At 47.1% G+C, this 22,903-nt stretch overlaps 1 protein-coding gene across 3 annotated transcripts in view; it reads left to right on the top strand.

The window, feature by feature from the left end:
- Positions 1-22,903, top strand: part of LOC145345201 (uncharacterized) — a 559,547-nt gene that overhangs the window by 26,250 nt on the left and 510,394 nt on the right. Inside the window, exon 2 of one of the 3 annotated variants that reach the window (XM_080192941.1) lies at positions 18,282-18,460. The exons of the other annotated variants lie outside the window; for them this stretch is intronic. Coding sequence (XP_080049067.1) covers positions 18,398-18,460 — 63 coding nt within the window. The 5' untranslated portion in view covers positions 18,282-18,397. The remainder of the gene's footprint in view (positions 1-18,281; positions 18,461-22,903) is intronic. 3 annotated transcript variants of the gene reach the window in all.

The following is a 22,903-nucleotide window of genomic DNA, read 5'->3' as shown; positions in this document are numbered from 1 at the left end:
TGGCAAAGCTATGGACACTGGCACTGTTAGACAGGTGGCTCCAGGTTTTTGACCCACTGATAATGAAGGAACGAAGATGTATTTCCAAGTCAAGGTGATGTGTGGCTCGGAGGAGAACTTGCAATGGGTGGTGTTCCCTCACTTCAGCTGCCCTTGAAACTCTAGATGGTAGATACCATGGTTTTGGAAAGTGCTGTTGAAGGAGTCTTGGTGAGTTGCTGCAGTGTGTCTTGTAGATGGTACACTGTGCACCATAGAATCATACACTGCAGAAGGAGGCCATTAGGCCCATCGAGCCATTACCGAAAATCCCACCCAGGACTTATTCTCGTAACTCCAGATATTTACCCTCCCAATTCCCCCTGCACTAAGGAGCAATGTAGCACGGCCAGTCGACCTAACCCGCACATCTTTGGAGTGTGGGAGGTAACTGGAGCACCCGGAGGAAACCCCCGCAGACATGGGGAGAATGTGCAAACTCCACACACACAGTGTCCTGAGCTGGGAATCGAATCTGGGTCCCTGGCGCTGAGAGGCAGCAGTGCTAACCACTGTGCTACCGTACCACCCAAGTGGTAAAGAGAGTAAATGTTTCAAGTGGGAGATTCGAGTCTCCTTTGGCTTTGAATGTTGTGAAAGCTGCACTCAACCTGGCAAATGCAGAGTATTCCATCACACCCCTGATTAGTGCCTTAGAGATGGTGGAGAGACTCGGAGGAATCTAAAACTGGGCCATCTGCTGCAGAATTCCCAGCCTCTGATCCTGCTCTTGTAACCACAGTATTTATGTGACTGAATCAATTTGATTTCCGGCCAGTGATGAATTCCTGGATGTGTGGAAGTGTTTTAAAGATGAGGGAGATACAGAGCTGGGGAGGTTTAGGAAGGGAATTCTTAGCCAAACATTCTTGATCACAAGTACAAGGCTACAAATGTAACGGTTTTTATAGATGTACTATATTTCTAATAGGCTTAGGGCATGACCACACAGTTTCATTAGTTTGAAGTAAAGAATGAATTCTGAACCTATCTAATGATAGATTTAGTAAATATTTTGATTTTATTCATAATTTATTAATGCATAAGAACATAAGAAATAGGAGCAGGAGTAGGCCATCTAGCCCTTCGAGCCTGCCCCACCATTCAATAAGATCATGGCTGATCTGTCGTGGCTCAGTTCCACATTCCCGCCCTCTCCCCATAACCCTTAATCCCCTCTCTTATCAAAAACCCATCAACCCGCGTCTTAAAAATATTTAGCGAGGCAGCCTCCACCACTTCAACGGGCAGAGAATTCCAGAGATTCACCACCCTTTGAGTGAAGAAGTTCCTCCTCAACTCTGTTCTAAACCGCCCCCCCTTTATCTTGAGGCTGTGCCCCCTAGTCCTACTGTCCTTTCTGAGCGGGAAGAGTCTCTCCACCTCTATCCTACCCATCCCATTCATCATCTTATATGTCTCAATGAGATCTCCCCTCATTCTTCTAAACTCTAACGAGTACAAGCCTAGTTTATTCAGCCTCTCCTCATAGCTCAACCCCCTCAACTCCAGCATCAGCCTAGTAAACCTCCTCTGCACTCCCTCCAAGGCCAAAATATCCTTGCGTAAGTGCGACGCCCAAAACTGCACACAGTACTCCAGCTGCGGCCTCACCAGTGCCCTATACAGCTGCAGCAAGACCTCCCTACTTTTATATTCAATCCCCCTCGCTATGAAGGCCAGCATCCCATTCGCCTTCCTGACCACCTGCTGCACCTGCAAGCTGGGTTTTTGCGACTCATGCGCAAGGACCCTGAGGTCCCTTTGCACTGTCGCCTGCCGCAGTTTTTCGCCACATAAGTAACAGTCCTTCCTACCATTATTCCTACCAAAGTGGACCACCTCGCACTTGCCAACATTAAATTCCATTTGCCATTTCCTGACCCATTCGCCCAGCCTATCTAGATCCTTCTGCAGACTCTCCACACCCTCCGCGCAATTTGCCGTTCCACCAATCTTGGTGTCAGCAGCAAATTTTGACTCCATACACTCGGTCCCCTCCTCCAGACCATCTATATAAATGGTAAATAGCTGAGGCCCCAGCACCGACCCTTGGAGCACTCCACTAGTCACCAACTGCCAATCCGAATAGCACCCATTGACCCCCACTCTCTGCCTCCTATTTGACAGCCAATCCTCTATCCACGCTAACACCCTACCCCCAACTCCATGCCCCCTTACCTTCTGCAATAATACTCTTCAGGGAAGAAAATCTGCCATCCTTACCTAATCTGGCCTACCGTGACTCCAGAGACACAGTAATGTGGTTGACTCTCAACTGCCCTCTGAAATGGTCTCGTAAGTCACTCAGTTCAGGTGTGACTAGGAATGGGCAATAAATACTGGCCAGTCAGCAACACCCATCTCCCGAAAGGGAGAGAGACTGTGAGGTCCTTGAGCAAATTGACGTAGGAAAGGACAAGGTATTGGGGGTGTTGGCAGCTTTAAAAGTGGATAAGTCTCCGGTTCCAGATGAATTGTGCCCTAGGATGCTGTGAGAGGCAAGGGAGGAGATTGCAGAGGTCCTGACCCAAATTTACCTTCTTTAATTCCTCTTTGGCCATAGGGGAGGTGCCAGATGACTGGAGAACAACTAATGTGGTTCTGCTATTTAAGAGGAGTTGTAGAGATAAACCAGGGAACTACAGATCAGTGAGTCTCACGTCAGTGGTAGAGAAACTATTAGAGAAACTTCTGAAGGAGAGTGTCTGTCTTCACTTGGAGAGGCAAAGCTTGATCAGCGACAGTCAGCATGGCTTCGTCAGAGGGAGGTCATGCCTAACAAATTTGATTGTGTTTTTTGAGGAAGTGACCAGGTGTGTGGACGAGGGTAGTGCAGTCGATGTAGTGGGATGCAGTCAGTGAGGGGCAGGAGGTTCAGGAGGGATGTGAGGAAAAACCTTTTCACCCAGAGGGTGGTAACAATCTGGAATGCGCACCTGGGAGGGTGGTGGAGGCAGGACGCCTCACATCCTTTAAAAAGTACCTGGATGAGCACTTGGCACACCATCACATTCAGGGCAATAGGGCCAAGTGCTGGCAGATGGGTTTAGGTGGGAGTTCAGGTGTTTCTAATGTGAGTGTGTGGACTCGATGGGCCGAAGGGTCCCTTCTGCACTGGATGATTCTATGAATAAAAAAAGTAAACAAAAGTGATACGAGAAAAAGCTTTCTCGTGGCAGGGAGCAGTTAAGGCCTGGAATGCTTTGCTTGAAAGTGCAGTGGAGACAAGCTCAATCAGAGGAGGTTTACTAGGCTGATACCGGAGTTGAGGGGATTGAGCTATGAGGAGAGGCTGAATAAACTAGGCTTGTACTCGTTAGAGTTTAGAAGAATGAGGGGAGATCTCATTGAGACGTATAAGATGATGAATGGGATGGATAGGATAGAGGTGGAGAGGCTCTTCCTGCTCAGAAAGGACAGTAGGACTAGAGGGCACAGCCTCAAGATAAAGGGGGGACGGTTTAGAACGGAATTGAGGAGGAACTTCTTCACTCAAAGGGTGGTGAATCTCTGGAATTCTCTGCCCGTTGAAGTGGTGGAGGCTGCCTCGCTCAATATTTTTAAGACGTGGGTTGATAGGTTTTTGATAGGCAAGGGGATTAAGGGTTATGGGGAGAGGGCGGGAAAGTGGAACTGAGCCACGACAGATCAGCCATGATCTTATCGAATGGCGGGGCAGGCTCGAAGGGCTAGATGGCCTACTCCTGCTCCTATTTCTTATGTTCTTATCAAAGCAATCAAAAGGGAATTAGATGCTTACCTGAAAAGGAAGAACATGCAGGTTACGGGGAGAAGATGGGAGAATGACACTAAATAAATTGTTGTTTCAGAGAGGTATTGCAGACACAGTGGGCTGATATGGCCTCGTCCTGCCGGGGAAGGTAGTGGAAGCAGATACGATTGTGACTTTTAAGGGCCATCTGGACAAATACATGAATAGGATGGGAATAGAGGGATATAGTCCCTGGAAGGGTAGAGGGTCTTAGTTCAGTTGGGCAGCATGGTCGGTGCAGGTTTGTTCTGCGCTCATTCTGTGAGTGCATGATGACGTTCGTACAACCTGTGAAGATTTTTTTTTATTCATTCATGGGACATGGGTGTCGCTGGCTGGCCAACATTTATTGCCCTTCTCAAATTGCCTGAGGGTGGTTGAGAGTCAACCTCATTGCTGTGGCTCTGGAGTTGCGTGTAGGCCAGACCAGGTAAGGATGGCAGATTCCCTTCCCGAAAGGATATTAGTGAACCAGCTGGGTTTTTCTCACAATCGGCAATGGTTTCATGGTCATCAGTAGATTCTTAATTCCAGATTTTTTTTATTGAATTCAAATTCCACTATCTGGTGTGGTGGGATTCGAACTGGGTCCCCAGAATATTAGCTGAGTTTCTGAATAAATAATGTAGCGATAATACCACTAGGTCTCCCCTTAAGCCCTATTGCACTTCTGCCGGTCAGCCCAGGTTTCGTTCAAGCTACAGCCTCGAAGGTGAAAGGAATGTGTTTGAGAAAATCGTGCCAGCCAATAGATAGCTGCTGGTGTATAAGTTGACACTTGGAGACTTTAATTATCCCTCCAAAAATAGGCATTGGTTTACATGCCGAGTGTAAAAGAGATTTGCGTGGTGGGGACAGTCTCCATTTTGAAATGTCATCCAACATGAAGAGTCGGCATATCTTAAACTCTTACACATCTTTGCAACACAGCCTGTTGAGCATGCTTGATCCCTTGTGCCGTGTTATAAGGTACCTGTAAGTAAAAATGCATTTGTGGGGGGTAAGATTGAAGCTCACTACTAACACAGCAGCAGCTGAAAAGGCAGTAGATACTACACCTTAAGAACCAAAGATGTGATGCTGTTAGGTCTCCAAGTCTTTTCCTTTTCTTGCAAACTGACCTCCTGGAAACGAGACTACAACTAATTCTTTGTCCGGCAGAAAGCTTATCACTTCAAGAGAATCCTGAAAATCATCTCAGTACTTGACTCCAGATGTTGAATTTATCTAAACTACACTTCAGGGGTGAAGCTGCCTCTTGCATCAGACTTGCAAAGCATGTTTTACAGAAGAGGGCAATCATCTGAATGATGGATGGTTCCTTTCAATTGTAACCTGTAAAAGTGCACTATTCTCTTTAACGGTCCTTTCCTTGAGTGTATTGGTGACTATGTGCATGTGTGCCGTACGTTTGGATTTCAGGGTGAGTACATGGAAAAAAAAATCCTCTTTGTTTAAACCCACTTAAAGCTTGCTGCTGGTTATTCAATTGTCCACAGGCACAACTTCCTTGGAAAGCTTATTCATTATGGGCAATAGGGAAGGGAGCAGTGATGTCAATAATTCCCTCTCATTTTGTTTATGACCCTGACTAAGGCCAATCCAAAGGTCTGGCAATTCCCAAGGGCGGGATTTCATGGAAGGACTTCCATTCCAGTGAAGAGAGGAAGTCTCACGCTGCTCTTGTTTAGTTTAACGTCAGCATGTTATTCTCCACGCCAGTTTTGCTTTGACCCTCAACCCACCCATCCCATAATATTCTACCAATTAAAGCCGTAGAGAGTGGAGACTGTACATTGAAATATTTTCACCGAAGCAAAGAGGTTTTTGAAATCTTGAAGGGTTTCCATCTGGTGCATAATGGAAAACTATTTTTAGGGTTAGGAATTTAGTCATAAGGGGTCGACGATTTGAAACGATCAAAGAGTGAGGAGAAATACCTTAATGTGGAGGCTGTTTAGAGCATGAATTGCTGTGGAACAGTGGTTAAGGCAGAAGCCACAGCATACTTCCACGGAATGTTAGATGAATATTTCGAGCAGCTGGTGAAATAGGGTCATAGCAAGAGCACAGGCCGTGGGAGTTAGTTGCGGATTGTCCCAGCAAAGCGTTCATGTGGACAGAATGAGTCAAAAGGTTGCCTTCTGTGGTGGCACAGTGGTTAGCACTCTTGCCTCACAGCGACAAGGGCCTGAGTCACTGTCTGTGCGGAGTCTGCCTGTTCTCCCCGTGTCTGCGTGAGTTTCCTCTGGGTGCTCCCACAGTCTGAAGGACTTGCTGGTTAAATGCATTGGCCACACTAAATTCTCTCTGTGTACCCGAACAGGTGCTGGAGTGTGGCGACTAGGGGATTTTCACAGTAGCTTCATTGCCGTGTTAATGTAAGCCGACTTATGACACTAATAAATGAAGTTTAAAATTTGTAAAGTGGTTGAACTTCTTGATATGACACTGGTACACAGTCCATGTCTCAAATGTATAGAGCGACGTGGGCAGGACTATAGCTATAAAGACTTTCATTTTAGTGAGCAGAGTTACTTCTCTTCATTCCCAGACTGTGGTTCGAACTCTGTCAAAGGCTACATTTGCTTTGGCAATTCTTGCTTCAGTCTCGTGATCGATGCTGGCAGCCTGAGGGAGGGTGTGCTGCTGAGATTAGACTGAGGGAGGCCGGCAGCCTGAGGGAGGGTGTGCTGCTGAGATTAGTCAACTTAACGCACTGCTAATGGGTCCCAGTTATGGACTGAAATCTTGGGCTCTAAGTGGAGCCTCCTTGGAACCAACGAGTAATTGCAGTTTACCACGTTGCAGATTGTACCTGGTACATGGCGTCAAACAGAAAACCATCAAGTATCTCCAATAAACCATTGTCTTTGCCCAGAGTTGTCTCAGTTTAAGCTGCTTCCTGTTCCAGGTGATATTTTATACTGATGCCAGGGTCACCATCATGGACGGCACTGTGGAAGCTTGCTGAAGAGGATTGATGCTTGTACGCAGCTCTGCTTACTTTTAATTCAGACTCAACACCATCCGAGACGTGCAATACCTGACGCTAAAATACCACCCCTACTACCTTCCACAGGAGTTCACCTCCATTATCCTGATAGCAGTTTACATCCCACCCAATGCAGACATGAAGATCGCGCTGGACAAAATATACACCACTGCAAATAGATGTAACATCCCAAGGTCCTGATTGACCTTGGCTTGATTGAAGTGATGATGTGGATGTGCCGGCGTTGGACTGGGGTAAACACAGTAAAAAGTCTGACCAGCTAAGGTTGGACTAAAACCTGGTGTTGTCAGACTTTTTACTGATTGAAGTGGCCAGGGACTTCAATCAGGCCAAACTCAAGAATGTCCTACCAAGTTAACCACCAACACGTTTCCTGTTCCAGCAGAGGCCCAAACACCCTAGACCACTGCTACACAAATATCAAACATGCCCACCGCTCTATCACCCGCCCACACTTTGTCAAATCAGACCACAAGGCTGTGCTCCTGCTCCCGGCTCGCAGGCAAAAACTGAAGCGGGAGAATCTAGCAAAAAAAGTCGTGCAATGTTGGTCTGAGGAATCTGATGATCTCCTACAGGGCTGCTTGGAGTCAGTGGACTGGTTTAAAAACTCTGCGACCAGCCTGAACGAGTGCGCCACTGCAGTAAGTGACTTCATGAGTAAGTATGTACAAGACTGTGTGCGAAAGAAGCAAATCCGTGTATTCCCCAACCGGAAATCATAGATGAACAGGAAGATCCGCTGCTTGCTGAAGTCCAGGTCTCGGGCGTTCAAGTCAGACCTATACAAGAAAGCCAGATACGATCTAAGGAGATCTGTCAAAGATGCCAAAAGACAATACCGGATCAAGCTAGCCACACCGATCCCCGCAAACTGTGGCAAGGTCTGCAAGACATGAGGCTTCAAGATGAAGGCATGCAAAATTGTTGGCTCCAACACAACCCTCCCTGATGAGCTCAATGCATTCTATGCTCATTTTGAGCAAGAGCGTACCCTCCGCCCTGGAAGTCCTGGATGAACCTGTATCTGGGGTTGCCATTGCAGATGTCAGAGCAGCTTTCTTGAAGGTCAATCCATGGAAAGTAACTGGCCCGGATGGGGTACCAGGATGTGCACTCAGATCCTGCACAGATCAGCTGGCAGGGGTATTCACAGATATCTTCAACCTCTCTCGACAACAATCTGAGGTCCCTATCGGCTTCAAGAAAATGACCATCATCCCTGTACCTAAGAAAAACCAAGCAGCGTGCCTTAATGACTATTGGCCAGTGGCTCTGACATCCATCATTATGAAGTGCTTTGAGAGATTAGTCATGGCACGAATCAATTCCAGCCTCCCGGACTACTTGGACCCACTACTGTTTGCCTACTGCCGCAATAGATCCACAGCAAACGCCATCTCCCTGGCCCTGCACTCAACCCTGGAACACCTATGTTAAGGACATTTATTGACTACAGCTCAGCCTTCAACACTATTATTCCCACGAAACTCATCTTCAATTTCCGTGGACTGGGCATCAGCACCTCTCTCTCTGACTGGATCCTGGATCACAGACCACAATCAGTAAGGATAGGCAACAACAACATCTCCACGATCATCCTCAACATCGGTGCCCCACAAGACTGTGTTCTCAGCCCCTTCTATACTCCTTATACACCTACGACTGTGTGGCCAAATTCCCCTCCAGTTTGATTTTCAAGTTCATTGACGACACCACTGTGATGAGTTGAATTTAAACAATGACGAGATAGTGTACAGGAATGAGATAGAGAGCCTGGTGAACTGGTGCGGCAACAATAATCTCTCCTTTAATGTCAACAAAATGAAGGAGATTGTCATCGACTTCAGGAAACGTAAGGGAGAACGTGCCCCTGTCTACATCAACATGGACAAAGTCGAAAGGGTCGAGAACATCAAGTCTTTAGGTGTCCAACCAACAACCTGACCTGGTCCCCCCATGCTGACACTATAGTTAAGAAAGCCCTCCAACACCTCTACTTTCTCAGAAGGCTAAGGAAATTTGACATGTCAGCTACAACTCTCACCAACTTTTGCAGATGCGCCATAGAAAGCATTCTTTCTGGTTGTATCACAGCTTGGTATGACTCCTGCTCTGCCCGAGACCGCAAGGAACTACATAAGATCATGAATGTAGCTGAATCCATCTTGCAAACCAGTCTCTCATCCATTGACTCTACACTTCCTCTGCAAAGCAGCCAGCATAATTAAGGACCCCATGTGCCCCGGACATTCTCTCTTCCACCTTCTTGCATTGGGAAAAAAATACAAAGGTTTGAGGTCACACACCAACTGACTCAAGAACAGCTTCTTCGCTGCTGCCATCAGACTTTTGAATGGACTTAACTTACATTTAAGTCGATCTCTCTCTCTCCCTCTCTCTCTCTTCTCTCTCTCTCTCTCTCTCACCCTAACTATGACTGTAACACTACATTCTGGACTCCTCATTTCCTTCTCTATGAACGATATGCTTTATCTGTATAGTACGCTAGGAACAGTACTTTTCACTGTATGTTAATACATGTGGCAATAATAAATCAAATCAAATTGTGGAACTGTTGACCATTGTATGGGGCAGCACATACAATGCATTGCTACCTCACAGCGCCAGGGACCTGAGTTCGATTCCTGGCTTGGGTTACTGTCTGTGGCGTTTGCATGTTCTTCCCATGTCCGCTCCTCTGGGTGCTCCAGTCTCTTCTAATACTCCAAAAGACATGCTGGTTAGATGCATTGGCCATGCTAAATTCTCCCTCAGTGTACCCGAACAGGCGCCAGAGTGTCGCGACTAGGGAATTTTCACAGAAACTCCATTGCAGTGTTAATGTAGGCCTAATTGTGACACGAATAAATAAGCTTTATATTGGCACTGTATTGTCGGGGAACTAAAACAACTCCCATTGACATAGATGGAGGTTTTACCTTTACTTGCTTCAGCTTTGAAAGTCACAGGGTTTGTGAATTCTATTCTGATCCTGATAAAAATGTCTGTGTGGCTTTCCTCCAGGTGCTCCGATTTTCTTTTACCACAGTCCAAAGATGTGTGGGTTAGGTGGATTGGCTATGCTAAATGCCCCTTCATGTCAGTGGGATTAGCAAGGTAAATATGTGGAGTTACGGGAATAGGGCCTGGATTGGGTTGTGGTTGGTACAGACTCAATGGGCTGAGTGGCCTCCTTCTGCACCATAGTGATTCTATGATTCATTGTGATGAGTTTCTCAGGGCATCTGAATATTTCCAATACCTTCCAAAGGACTTGGTCAGGCCAACAGACACGGTGTAGAGGTCCGTGTTCCGTTCTTGGCACTTCTCCTGCAGGTGTCTGACTGCAAACACCACATCAGTGGTTATTGGTTCCTCGACCTATTCTGCAATAGCACTGCCTCTATTCTGATGGAGGTGCGGCAGTAAATCCTCCAGGAGAACTCTAAATGAGGGTTTTGCTGGCAGTGTAGTGGTGTGACACTTTCTCTCTCTGATGGTCGCATGATTGGTGAGTCCCTTTCTGCCTCTACAGGTGGACACTGGAGGCATCTTTATCTTCTTGCGGGATGATTCCTTGCCTCCGGAACACTCTGAAGATCAGATGGCAGGATAAAATACCAGACACAAAGATGTTCACCTGAACTGACATGCCAAGCATCCACTCCATATTGAGACAGTCATGACTGAGTTGGGCTGATCACGCGACCAGAATACCTGGCAGTTGCTTGCCACAGTGAATCATTTATAGAGAGCTCCAGTTATGGCAGTGTTCAAAGGAAACCATACAAGGTCGTTGTGGAGGCTTTGCTAGGGAGTTTTGATCTGACCCTCAGTAAGAAGCTTACCCAGGATATCTTCATCTGCTGGAACTGAATAAAAGAACAGCCTGACCTGCTTTTGAAAGCAAGCGTGTATGAGACAGAAGAAAAGAGAAGAAGTCACAAGCCACTTCATCCAAAACACAATCATCTGCGGCATGATGTCCTGTCAGCAGCAGAACCATCCGGGAGCAGATCAGCCTTAGCAATCACCTACACTTGGTGGCACAACAGTTAGCACTGCTGCCCCTCGGTCCCAGGGACCCAGGTTCAATTCCAGGCTCGGGTGACTGTCTGTGTGGAGTTTGCATGTTCTCTCCGTGTCTGCGTGGATTTCCTCCAAGTGATCTGGTTTCCTCCCACACTCCTAAGATATGCAGGTTAGGCGGATTGGCCATGCTAAATTGCCTCCAGCGTCAGAGGGACTAGCTAGGGTAAATGCATAAGGTTACGGGGATAGGGCCTGGATGGAACTGTGGTCGGTGCAGACTCGGGCCGAGCGGCCGCCTCCTGCATTGTAGGATTCTATGGTTTGATTTATTATTGCTATGTGTAGTGGGATACAGTGGAAAGTATTGTCTCTTGCACCATACAGGCAAAGCATACCATTCATAGAGTACATAGGGGAGAAGGAAAGCAGATGGTGCAGGATATAGTCTTACAGTCACAGCTAGGATGACAAGAAAGATCCACTTAACATAAGGTAGATCCATTCAAAAGTCTGATGGCAGCAGGGAAGAAGCTGTTCTTGAATCGGTTGGTATGTGACCTCAGACTTTGTATCTTTTTCCCGACAGAAGAAGGTGGAAGAGGGAATGTCCGGGGTGTGTAGGGTCCTTGATTACGCTGGCTGCTTTGCCGAGGCAGCGGGAAGTGTAGACAGTGTCAATGGATGGGAGGCTGCTTTGTATGCTGGATTGGGCCACGTTCATGACCATTTTGTAGTTTCTTGTGGTCTTGGGCAGAGCAGGAGCCATACCAAGCTGTGATACAACCAGAAAGAATGCTGTCTATGGTGCACCTGTAAAAATCGGTGAGAGTCTTAGAGGGCATGCCTTAGCCTCCTGAGAAAGTAGAGGCATTGGTGGACTTTCTAAGCTGCATACCCACTGGAATCCTGCCAAGGACTGTAGACAGGGCTTTAAACTAATTAGGGGGGGGGAGGGTGCGAGGGTAGGTGACGCTACGAGGTCTAAAGTTAAGGATAGGGTACAGGTAAGGGAAGAGGCCGAGGATGTCCCAATTGGTGGCGTTACGGCAAATAGGGTCCAGGTGAAGGCTGGGATGAAAGCGCTTTATCTGAATGCACGAAGCATTCGGAATAAAGTGGATGAGCTGGTGGCGCAGATCGACACAAATGGATACGATCTGGTGGCCATTACAGAGACGTGGCTGCAAGGTGACAGGGACTGGGAGATGAATGTACAGGGCTATCAAGTGTTTAGGAAGGATAGGCAGGAGGAAAGAGGGGGTGGCGTAGCTCTGCTGATTAAGGATAGTATCAAGGTGGTAGCAAGGGATGATATCGGAGCCAAAGAGCAGAACGTGGAATCGTTGTGGGTGGAGATTCGGAACAGCAAAGGGAGGAAGACGCTGGTGGGTGTCGTCTATAGGTCCCCGAATAATGATCTGGAGGTGGGGCGGGCTGTTAACACGCAAATAAGTGCGGCGTGCAGGAATGGGACGGCAGTAGTTATGGGAGATTTCAATCTGCATATTGATTGGTCGACCCATGTTGGACGAGGTGGGCTCGAGGAGGAGTTCTTGGAATGCTGCCGGGATAATTTCCTTGAACAGTGTGTGTTGGAGCCGACGAGGGAGCGAGCTATCTTGGATCTGGTGCTATGTAATGAGGCGGGTAGAATTAGGGACCTTGCGGTGAAGGATCCTCTTGGAGAGAGTGATCATTGTATGGTGGAGTTTCTGGTGCAGATGGAGGAGGAGAAAGTGGGTTCCCGGACACGCGTCCTTTGTTTGAATAGAGGGGAGTATGGTAGGAGGAGAGAAGAATTGGCAAATGTGGACTGGGGGAGTGCGTTGGAAGGTAGGTCTGCTGAGGAGCAATGGAGGATCTTTAAGGAGATCTTTCTTGGTGCTCAGCAGAAATTTATTCCGATGGTTAAAAAGGACTGTAGGAAGAGAGGTAATAAGCCGTGGATAACGAAGGAGGTGAAGGAAAGTGTTAAATTAAAAGCGGAGGAATTTAGAGTAGCTAAGAGCAGTGGGCGAGAAGAGGATTGGGAGAGGTTTAAATGTCAACAAAGATTGACAAAGAAGTTGATAAAGGAGGGTAGGAGAAGCTATGAGGCTGGGCTAGCACTTAATATAAAAAAGGATAGCAAGAGTTTTTATAAATATATAAAAAGGAAGAGGCTGGCTAGGGTGAATGTTGGTCCTTTAGAGGATGAGAAAGGGGAGCTAGTGGTAGGGGATGGGGATATGGCTAAGGTCTTGAATAACTTTTTTGTTTCTGTCTTCACGGAGGAGGACGTGAATAATTTGCCGGGTATTAGAGATGGAAAGGTGGTAGGAATGGAGGGTCTTAATGACATTACTGTTACTAGAGAGGTGGTGCTCGACAGACTGGAGGGGCTGATTGTGGACAAGTCCCCAGGACCGGATGGAATGCATCCGAGGGTTCTGAAAGAAATGGCGGAGGTTATAGTGGATGCCTTGGTGGTTATTTTCCAGACGTCGCTGGATTCCGGGGAAGTGCCGGAAGATTGGAAAACGGCTAATGTTACGCCGTTGTTTAAGAAGGGTGCCAGGCAAAAGGCGGGGAATTATAGGCCAGTTAGTTTAACGTCTGTGGTAGGTAAAATGTTAGAATCCGTCATTAAGGAGGAAATTGCAAGGCATCTTGAAGGGAATTGCTTGATAGGGCGGACGCAACACGGTTTCATTAAAGGGAAGTCGTGTCTGACAAATTTACTGGAGTTCTATGAGGATGTGTCTAGGGCAGTGGATAGAGGAGAGCCGGTGGATGTGGTCTTTCTGGATTTTCAGAAGGCGTTTGACAAGGTACCTCACAAGAGGTTATTGCAGAAGGTCAGGGGACATGGAGTTGGGGGTAGGGTGTTAGCGTGGATAGAGGATTGGTTGTCAAATAGGAGGCAGAGAGTGGGGGTCAATGGGTGCTATTCGGATTGGCGGTTGGTGACTAGTGGGGTGCCCCAGGGGTCGGTGCTGGGGCCTCAGCTATTTACCATTTATATAGATGATCTGGAGGAGGGAACTGAGTGCAGGGTGTCAAAATTTGCTGATGACACCAAGATTGGGGGAAAGGCAAATTGTGCGGAGGGTGTGGAGAGTCTGCAGAAGGATCTAGAGAGGCTGGGCGAATGGGCCAGGAAATGGCAAATGGAATTTAATGTTGGCAAGTGTGAGGTGGTCCACTTTGGTAGGAAGAATGGTAGGAAGGACTATTACTTACGTGGCGAAAAACTGCAGCAGGCGACGGTGCAGAGGGACCTCGGGGTCCTTGTGCATGAGTCGCAAAAACCCAGCTTGCAGGTGCAGCAGGTGGTCAGGAAGGCGAATGGGATGCTGGCCTTCATAGCGAGGGGGATTGAATATAAAAGTAGGGAGGTCTTGCTGCAGCTGTATAGGGCATTGGTGAGACCGCAGCTGGAGTACTGTGTGCAGTTTTGGGCGCCGCACCTGCGCAAGGATATTTTGGCCCTGGAGGGAGTGCAGAGGAGGTTTACTAGGCTGATACCGGAGTTGAGGGGATTGAGCTATGAGGAGAGGCTGAATAAACTAGGCTTGTACTCGTTAGAGTTTAGAAGAATGAGGGGAGATCTCATTGAGACGTATAAGATGATGAATGGGATGGATAGGATAGAGGTGGAGAGACTCTTCCCGCTCAAAAAAGACAGTAGAACTAGGGGGCACAGCCTCAAGATAAAGGGGAGGCGGTTTAGAATGGAGTTGAGGAGGAACTTCTTCACTCAAAGGGTGGTGAATCTCTGGAATTCTCTGCCCGTTGAAGTGGTGGAGGCTGCCTCGCTAAATATTTTTAAGAAGCGGGTTGATGGGTTCTTGATAAGAGAGGGGATTAAGGGTTATGGGGAGAGGGCGGGAAAGTGGAACTGAGCCACAACAGATCAGCCATGATCTTATTGAATGGCGGGGCAGGCTCAAAGGGCTAGATGGCCTACTCCTGCTCCTATTTCTTATGTTCTTAAGCATCTTGGATGCTGGATGTGATCATTTTCACCTCACAGGTCTAAAAACAGCAAATTTGTAAGGTTGTGTCAGGACTTGTGAAGAGAGATCCTAGAATCATTGAATCCCCCATGATGCAAAAGGAGGCCATTCAGCCCATCTTGCCTGCACTGACAACAGTCCCACACAGCCTTTATCCCCTTAAGCCTACACATTACCCTGCTAATCCTCCTGACACTAAGAGGCAAGTTAGCATGGCCAATCCACCAAACTGGCACATCTTTGGTCTGTGAGAGGAAACCCATGCAGACACGGAGAGAATGTGCAAACTCCACATAGGCAGTGACCTGTGATAAAGAAGTTGCTTTTGTTCCAGTTTTCCAACACAAAACATCTTTGACACTGGAAGTAATCAAATCTGAGAAGGTGCCAAATAAATTTGAAAGCGAGTTTGGTACATCATGCAATTTGATCTATTGTGCATGTGGCAAAGTCACTTATCCAGAGTCGGACCTTTAACAATGAGCTTACCTTGAATTTTCCGATCACATGGCAATCTTCCCATTTCTGCGGAGTGGCATTGATATCAATAGCCGCAGGTTTTCTGCTGCAATCTCTCATGTTGCTGGCATGGCCTATGTGTAGGCAGCAGCAAGGAAGTACATTTTACAGACCATTCCGGTCATGAATTATAGCCCTAGCGTGTAGTTGGAGTATGGGGTCGTACGGATTGGGGTGCAGTGCCAATACTCCTACTCCCCAGCCAATCCAGCAAAAAGAGATTGCTGGAAATTCCGCTGTTGCTTAGAGATTGCAATTCCAGAAATAGGATGTCAAGAGGATTTGCGCATGGCTGACAAGGCCAGTATTTATTTATTTATTATTATTAGGTGCATTGCAGTAATTCACCAAAGATCCTTAGACAGCACCTTCCAAACACACGACCACCTCCATCCAGAAGGACAAAGGGCAGCAGGTACATGGGACACCACCACCCGCAAGTTCTCCTCCAAGCCACTCACCATTCTGACTTGGAAATATATTCCGTTCCTTCACAGTCGCCGGGTCAAAATTCAGGAATTCCCTCCCTAACGGCATTATGGGTCAACCCACAGGACATGGACTGCAGCCATTCAAGAAGGCAGCTCACCAGCACCTTCCCAAGGGCAACTAGGGATGGGCAATAAATGCTGGCCAGCCAGCGGCTCTGATGTCCCATGAACGAATAAAAGAAAAAACTCTTCCCCAACAACCATTGTGAAGGTGGTGGTGGACAAAATTCTTGAACTTCTGTAGACAATGTGGTGTTAGGAAGAGAGTTCCAGGATTGTGATCCAGTGATGTTGAAGGAATGGTAGTGAATATCCAAGTCGGGATGACTCCTGACTTCAGGGGAACATGTTCTGCTTCCTTTGTCTTTCTCAGGGGTAAAGGTTGTGGATTTGGGAGGTGCTGTTGAAGGCAGCTGCTTACACAGCAACAATGACTGTGTTTTAAAAGTAACTATACTGCACATAAAGCATTTTGAACATGACGTGGATATCCAAAGTACTCTCAAAATGCAAATCCTTTCCTTTTTTGGGTGCGATCTTACTGGCCGCTTACACCATGCTCCTGCTGCAAGCCAACTTGTTGCCCAGCCAAATTTCCATTCACTGAAGCAGGAACTGGAAATCCCGCCAACGTGAACGGCTGGAAGATTCCACTACTTATCTCCATCCTATACCTTCTAGTTTCCCGTTCTCCAGTAGTGAGATCACTGTGGTCTAAAGATTTCTTATCTTTCTGTCAAATCAATGAAAATTATAGGGCTCTGGAGGTCATGACTTGCACAAAGCCCTTCACAAAAGAAGGCAGCACGGTGGCACAGTGGTTAGCACCGGGTTCAATTCCGGCTTGGCTCTGTGTGGAGTGTGCTCGTTCTCCCCATGTCTGCATGGGTTTCCTCCCACAGTCCCAAGATGTGTGGGTTAGGTGGATTGTCCACGCTAGATTGCACCTTAGTGGTTGGGAATGCATAAGTTAGATTGATTAGCGGGGTAAACATGTGGGTTACGGGGATAAGTCTGAGTTGGATTGTTGTCGGTGCAGACTCAATGGGCAGAATGGCCTCCTTCAGCAGTGTAGAGATTCTATGATTCTATGAAGAGATGCATATATATAATGAGACACACCATCCTAGCCTGGAAAAATATCACCGTTCCTTCACTGTCATTTGGGTCATATGCTTAAGATTCCCTCCCTAACAGCACTGTGGGGGTACCTACACAACAGGGCTGCAGTGGTTCAAGAAGACAACTCACCACTACCTTCTGAAGGGCAATTAGGGAAGGACAATAGATGCTGGTCTAGCCAGCGACGCCCACCTGCACTAAAAGGGCAAACTCTGAAACAGAAAAAGTTCAGCAGATCAGACTATCAGAGATCCTGGGCACCAGCAACCTTCGACACTCTTAGTCAACTTGAGTACAAACAGCACTAGACACCATGCATTATCCGATATAGGGCCTTTAATGACGTGTGCACGTGGAGAATCCAGATTCAGTCTTCCTGCAAGCGTTTCTGAAGTTACAGACAAACAGCTTGGCAATTATAATCAATGACAGCAAATCAGAAACAAGCAATGTTCTAATCCTTCATTTGTATACATAGTCACCAATTAAATCCTGGCTTTTTGCCCTTTCTCATTCCATGTCTTCTGCTAACCCTTCATTTGCATAGCATACCCCTATATCTCACCTTTGATATTTGTTATGAAAAGCTCTGGCCCTGCTCACCTTCTGAAGGCCGAAGATTAGTATGTTATAGGGCCTACGCAAATGAAGGTTAGTCTGTTCATGCTGAAATAGCAGACACTGACCCCTTTCAAAGGTCTGTCAGCTGATAAACATTTTCCACTACTATACAGAGAAAGCATGAAACTTCAATCTGAACATTTTAACTTCCACAAGACAGCGTCTGTGGAGGAAGGACTGTCGCGAGTGCAGGTCACAATTTATTATCAGTATTTGGAAATATCCTCTATTTGTTTAGAATTCCTGGTCATCTTTTTTTGATTTGATTTATTTTTGTCACATGCATTGGTTTACAGTGAAAAGTATTGTTTCTTGCGTGCTATACAGACAAAGCATACCATTCGTGGAGAAGGAAAGGAGAGAGTGCAGAATGTAGTGTTACAATCATAGCTAGGGCGTAGAGAAAGATCAGCATAATATAAGGCAGGTCCATTCAAAAGTCTGAAATCAGCAGGGAAGAAGCTATTCTTGAGTCGGTTGGTACGTGACTTCAGACTTTTGTATCTTTTTCCCGATGGAAGAAGGTGGCGGAGAGAGTGTCTGGGGTGCGTGGGGTCCTTAATTATGTTGGCTACTTTTCCCCGAGGCAGCAGGAAGTGTAGACAGTTAATGGATGGGAGGCTGGTTTGTGTGATGGATTGGGCTACATTCATGACCTTTCGTAGTTTCTTGCAGCCTTGAACAGAGCAGGAGCCATACCGAGCTGTGATACAACCAAAAAGAATGCTTCCTATGGTGCACCTGCCTTGGGATCTTGTGAGATAAAAGCAAATTACCGCAGATGCTGGAATCTAAAACCAAAAGAGGAAATGCTGGAAAATCTCAGCAGGTCTGGCGATATCTGGTAAGGAGAGAAAAGTGCTGACTTTTTGAGTCCAGACGACCCTTTGCCAAAGCAGCTATTGGGATCTCGTGAGATGGGGCTCCACTCCGTGCACTGATTTTGTGGATGCGCTCAGAAGGAGAGTGAACCAAATTGGGATTCTGTCAGGAATAGATAATTTGAGAGAGGGAATAGCTGACATGTGGTGAGGTTGGGTGCTGGAAATGTTTGTTTAATTAGTGGGATTTTACCCAGCGCATGGTGACTATGATTGTGTGTTAACAATGTGGATTATTTAGTACCGACCACAAGTTGAAACATCTTTGTTTGACAGCCTGTGGTTGAAAGAAGGAATACTGCTTCACATTATACCCTCCACTGAGCTGAGCTGGTGCTGTAATACCACTGACCAACCTCATGGTGGCAGTGCTAGATTAGACTACCGTGAGCTTGTCCCTGTGACAAGACATTTTCATCCATAATTCACCAACTTCTCAAAAGCTCAGTTTAGAAATGGGAAAGAGCTGCATTCTCTAGCCGCATGAACGGCACAGTGTGGTTAGCATTGGTCGCCACACTCCGGCGCCTGTTCGGGTACACTGAGGGAGAATTTAGCATGGCTAATGTGCCTAACCAGCACGTCTTTCAGACTGTGGGAGGAAACAGGAACACCCGGAGGAAACCCACGCAGACACGAGGAGTACGGGCAGACTCCATACAGATAATGACCCAAGCCAGGAATTGAACCCAGGTCCCTGGCGCTGTGAAGCAGCGGCGCTAAGAACATAAGAACATAAGAAATAGGAGCAGGAGTAGGCCATGTAGCCCCTCGAGCCTGCCCCGCCATTCAATAAGATCATGGCTGATCTGAAAGTGGTTCAGTTCCACTTTCCCACTTTCTCCCCACAACCCTTAATTCCCTTATCAATCATAAATCTATCTACCCGTGACTTAAATATATTCAGCGAAGCAGCCTCCACCACTTCAATGGGTAGAGAATTCCAGAGATTCACTACCGTCTGTAATTACCGTCTGTAATTTTAGTAAGGCGTTTGATAAGGTTTACCATGGTAGGCTTCTGCAGAAAATGCAGATGTATGGGATTGAGGGTAATCTAGGAAATTGGATCAGGAATTGGCTAGCAGATAGGAGACAGAGGGTGGTGGTTGATGGTAAATATTCGTCATGGAGTTCGGTTACGAGTGGTGTGCCTCAGGGATCTGTTTTGGGGCCACTGCTGTTTGTAATTTTTATTAATGATCTGGATGAGGGTATAGTTGGGTGGATTAGTAAATTTGCTGATGACACCAAAGTCGGAGGTGTGGTAGATTGTGAGGAAGGGTGTCATAGTTTGCAGGAAGACTTGGACAGGTTGCAGAGCTGGGCCGAGAGGTGGCGGATGGAGTTTAATGCGGAGAAGTGTGAGGTAATTCACTTTGGTAGGAATAACAGATGTGTTGAGCATAGGGCTAACGGGAGGACTTTGAATAGTGTGGAGGAGCAGAGGGATCTAGGTGTATGTGTACATAGATCCCTGAAAGTTGGGAATCAAGTAGATAAGGTTGTTAGGAAGGCATACGGTGTCTTGGCGTTTATTGGTAGGGGGATTGAATTTAGGAGTCGCAGCGTCATGTTGCAACTGTACACAACTCTGGTGCGGCCGCACTTGGAGTACTGTGTGCAGTTCTGGTCCCCACATTACAGGAAGGATGTAGAGGCTTTGGAGAGGGTGCAGAGGAGGTTTACCAGGATGTTGCCTGGTATGAAGGGAGGTCCTATGAGGAGAGACTGAGGGATTTGGGGTTGTTTTCGCTGGAAAGAAGGCGGCTAAGAGGGGATCTTATTGAAACGTATAAGATGATTAGAGGTTTAGATAGGGTGGACAGTGATAGCCTTTTTCCTCGGATGGAGAAAGCTAGCACGAGGGGGCATGGCTTTAAATTAAGGGGGTGTAGTTATAGGACGGATGTCAGGGGTAGGTTCTTTACCCAGAGGGTGGTGAGGGACTGGAATGCCCTGCCTGCTGCGGTTGTAAATGCGCCTAGTTTGGGGGGCGTTTAAGAGATCCGTGGATGGGTTTATAGATGGAAAGGGTTTGGTTTAGGTTAGAGGGTCATTGTTTTTTTAACTGGTCGGCGCAACATCGTGGGCCGAAGGGCCTGTTCTGCGCTGTAATGTTCTATGTTCTATGTCTGAGAGAAGAAGTTGCTCCTCAACTCTGTTCTAAACTGACTCCCCCTTATTTTGAGGCTGTGCCCTCTAGTTCTTGTTTCCTTTCTAAGTGGAAAATAATCTCTCTACCTCTACCCTATCTAGCCCCTTCATTATTTTATATGACTCCATAAGATCCCCGCTCAGCCTTCCAAACTCCAATGAGTACAGGCCCATCTCTCCTCATAAGCTAACCCCCTCATCTCTGGTATCAGCCTGGTGAGCCTCCTCTGTACTCCCTCCAAGGCCGATATATCCTTTTGCAAATAAGGGGACCAAAACTGCACACAGTACTCTAGTTGCGGCCTCACCCGTGCCCTGTACAATTGCAGCAAGAACTCCTTGCTTTTATATTCTATCTCCCTCGCTATAAAGGCCAACATTCCATTCGCTTTCTTGATCACCTGCTGCAGACTGAGTTTTTGCGATTCATGCACAAGGACCCCCCAGGTCCTTCTGCACTGTAGCATGTTGTAATTTTTCACCAGCTAACCACTGTGCCACCCACATTACGTTGCCTTATCTTTATTCGTAGATGCTATTGACTGATTGACCCACTGGGTGGAATTTTTCCATCTGATCCGTCATGGCAATTGTAATTGGTTTGGGGGGAGGGGATAGACCTCGGGTGGGATTTTCTGGTCTTGGGGCAAGGTTGGCTGGAAAATCCTGCCCGCTGTTTATTTCCAACATCTCAAAAATCACTCTTTTGTGGCTGGATTTGAAAATTCCTTTGCGAGGCAATGCTTGCCATTTCTTCGTGAAAGTGAAGTTCTTAAAAAGAAAAGTATTATTATCAAGTTTCCTTAACCCTAACCCTAACCCCTCCACCACTGCATCTGGTCACGAACGGTCCAACTTTATTTCCCCGAAACACCTGATCATGTCAGTAGATGGCAGACCGAGCGCACATTTCCAGCAGACTTTGCCGTGTAACAGAATGTTACCTTGTGCTGGTTTGCTTTTCTCTGCCCCTCAGCAACAACCCCCCTCCCATCGACCACACCAACACCCCTCCTCCTCCTCCTCCTCCTCCTCCTCCTCCTCCTCCTCCCCCCCCCCCCCCCCCCCCAGCCAAAAGATGATTCCAAATATCTGAAGAAGAAACAGCAAAAGCTCCTCACCCTAAAGTCTAGACATGTGGATTTTTTTACCAGACAAACACCTCGCTGCCCATGTATATTCTCCGACTAGCCTCAGGATTTCTGGTTGACATAATTTGTGTCCTTGGCTTACGTTCCTCAGCGTGCAGAGGATTTGCATCCTCAGGGCCGCCGTGTAAATGTCAGGAGGGAAATTATTGCATTTGACATCTAAATGTTCCAAGGGAAAACGCAAAACCTCAACTGGCCGTGACAGCTGATTAAGCAAAACATTTGTTTCAGAATTTGCTGGCACTATCTTGCGCTCTCTCTCTCTCTCTCTCACACTTCATCCAATCTTTCCTCGTCTCTCTTTGTGTGCCTCTCTCTAAGTGACTAACGGACCTTGCCTGCTTCTCCTTCACTCGTTAATTCTTCTATCCTTAAAGGGGAGGTGGTGGGGTAGTGGCATTGTCACTGGATTAGTAATCCAGCAGACCCTGGGCAAGATCTGGGGATCCGGGTTTGAATCCCACCACGGCAGATGGTGAAATTTGAAATCAATAAAAAATTATCTGGAATTAAGGTGACCGTGAAACCATTGTCGATTATCAGAAAAACCCATTTGGTTCACTAATGTCCTTTTAGGGAAGGAAGTCTGTTGCCTTTACCTGATCTGGCCTACGTGTGCCTCCAGAGCCACAGCAATGTGGTTGACTCTCAACTGCCCTGAAGTGGAGGGCAGTTAGGACGGGCAATAAATGACGGGCCCAGCCAATGATGCCTACATCCTGTAAATGAATTTTTAAAAATCACATTGATTAAGGAGAGAGGTTGTCAGTCTCCTTGTTCACTGAGAGGGAGCACGGTGGCACAGTGGTTAGCACTGCTGGCTCACAGCGCCAGGGACTTAGGTTTGATTCCTGGCTTGGGTCACTGTGTCTGTGTAGAGGCTGCACCTTCTCCCCGTGTCTGCCTGGGCTCCCTCCGGGTGCTCCAGTTTCCTCCCACAGTCCAAAGATATGCGGGTTAGGCCATGCTAAATCGACCCTAGTGTGGGCTTACAGGGGTAGTGCCTGGGTGGGATTGCTGTCAGTGCAGACACAATGGGCCAAATTGCCTCCTCCTGCACTGTAGGGATTCTATGATCCTATAATTTTATGTCTGTGTG

The sequence above is a fragment of the Carcharhinus amblyrhynchos genome, chromosome 7 (genome assembly GCF_965287045.1).
Source record: "Carcharhinus amblyrhynchos chromosome 7, sCarAmb.v2.hapA, whole genome shotgun sequence".
NCBI classification, from domain to species: Eukaryota; Metazoa; Chordata; class Chondrichthyes; order Carcharhiniformes; family Carcharhinidae; genus Carcharhinus; species Carcharhinus amblyrhynchos.
The sequence above is the reverse complement of the archived record's forward strand: the minus strand, read 5'-3'. Positions and strand labels throughout refer to the sequence as shown.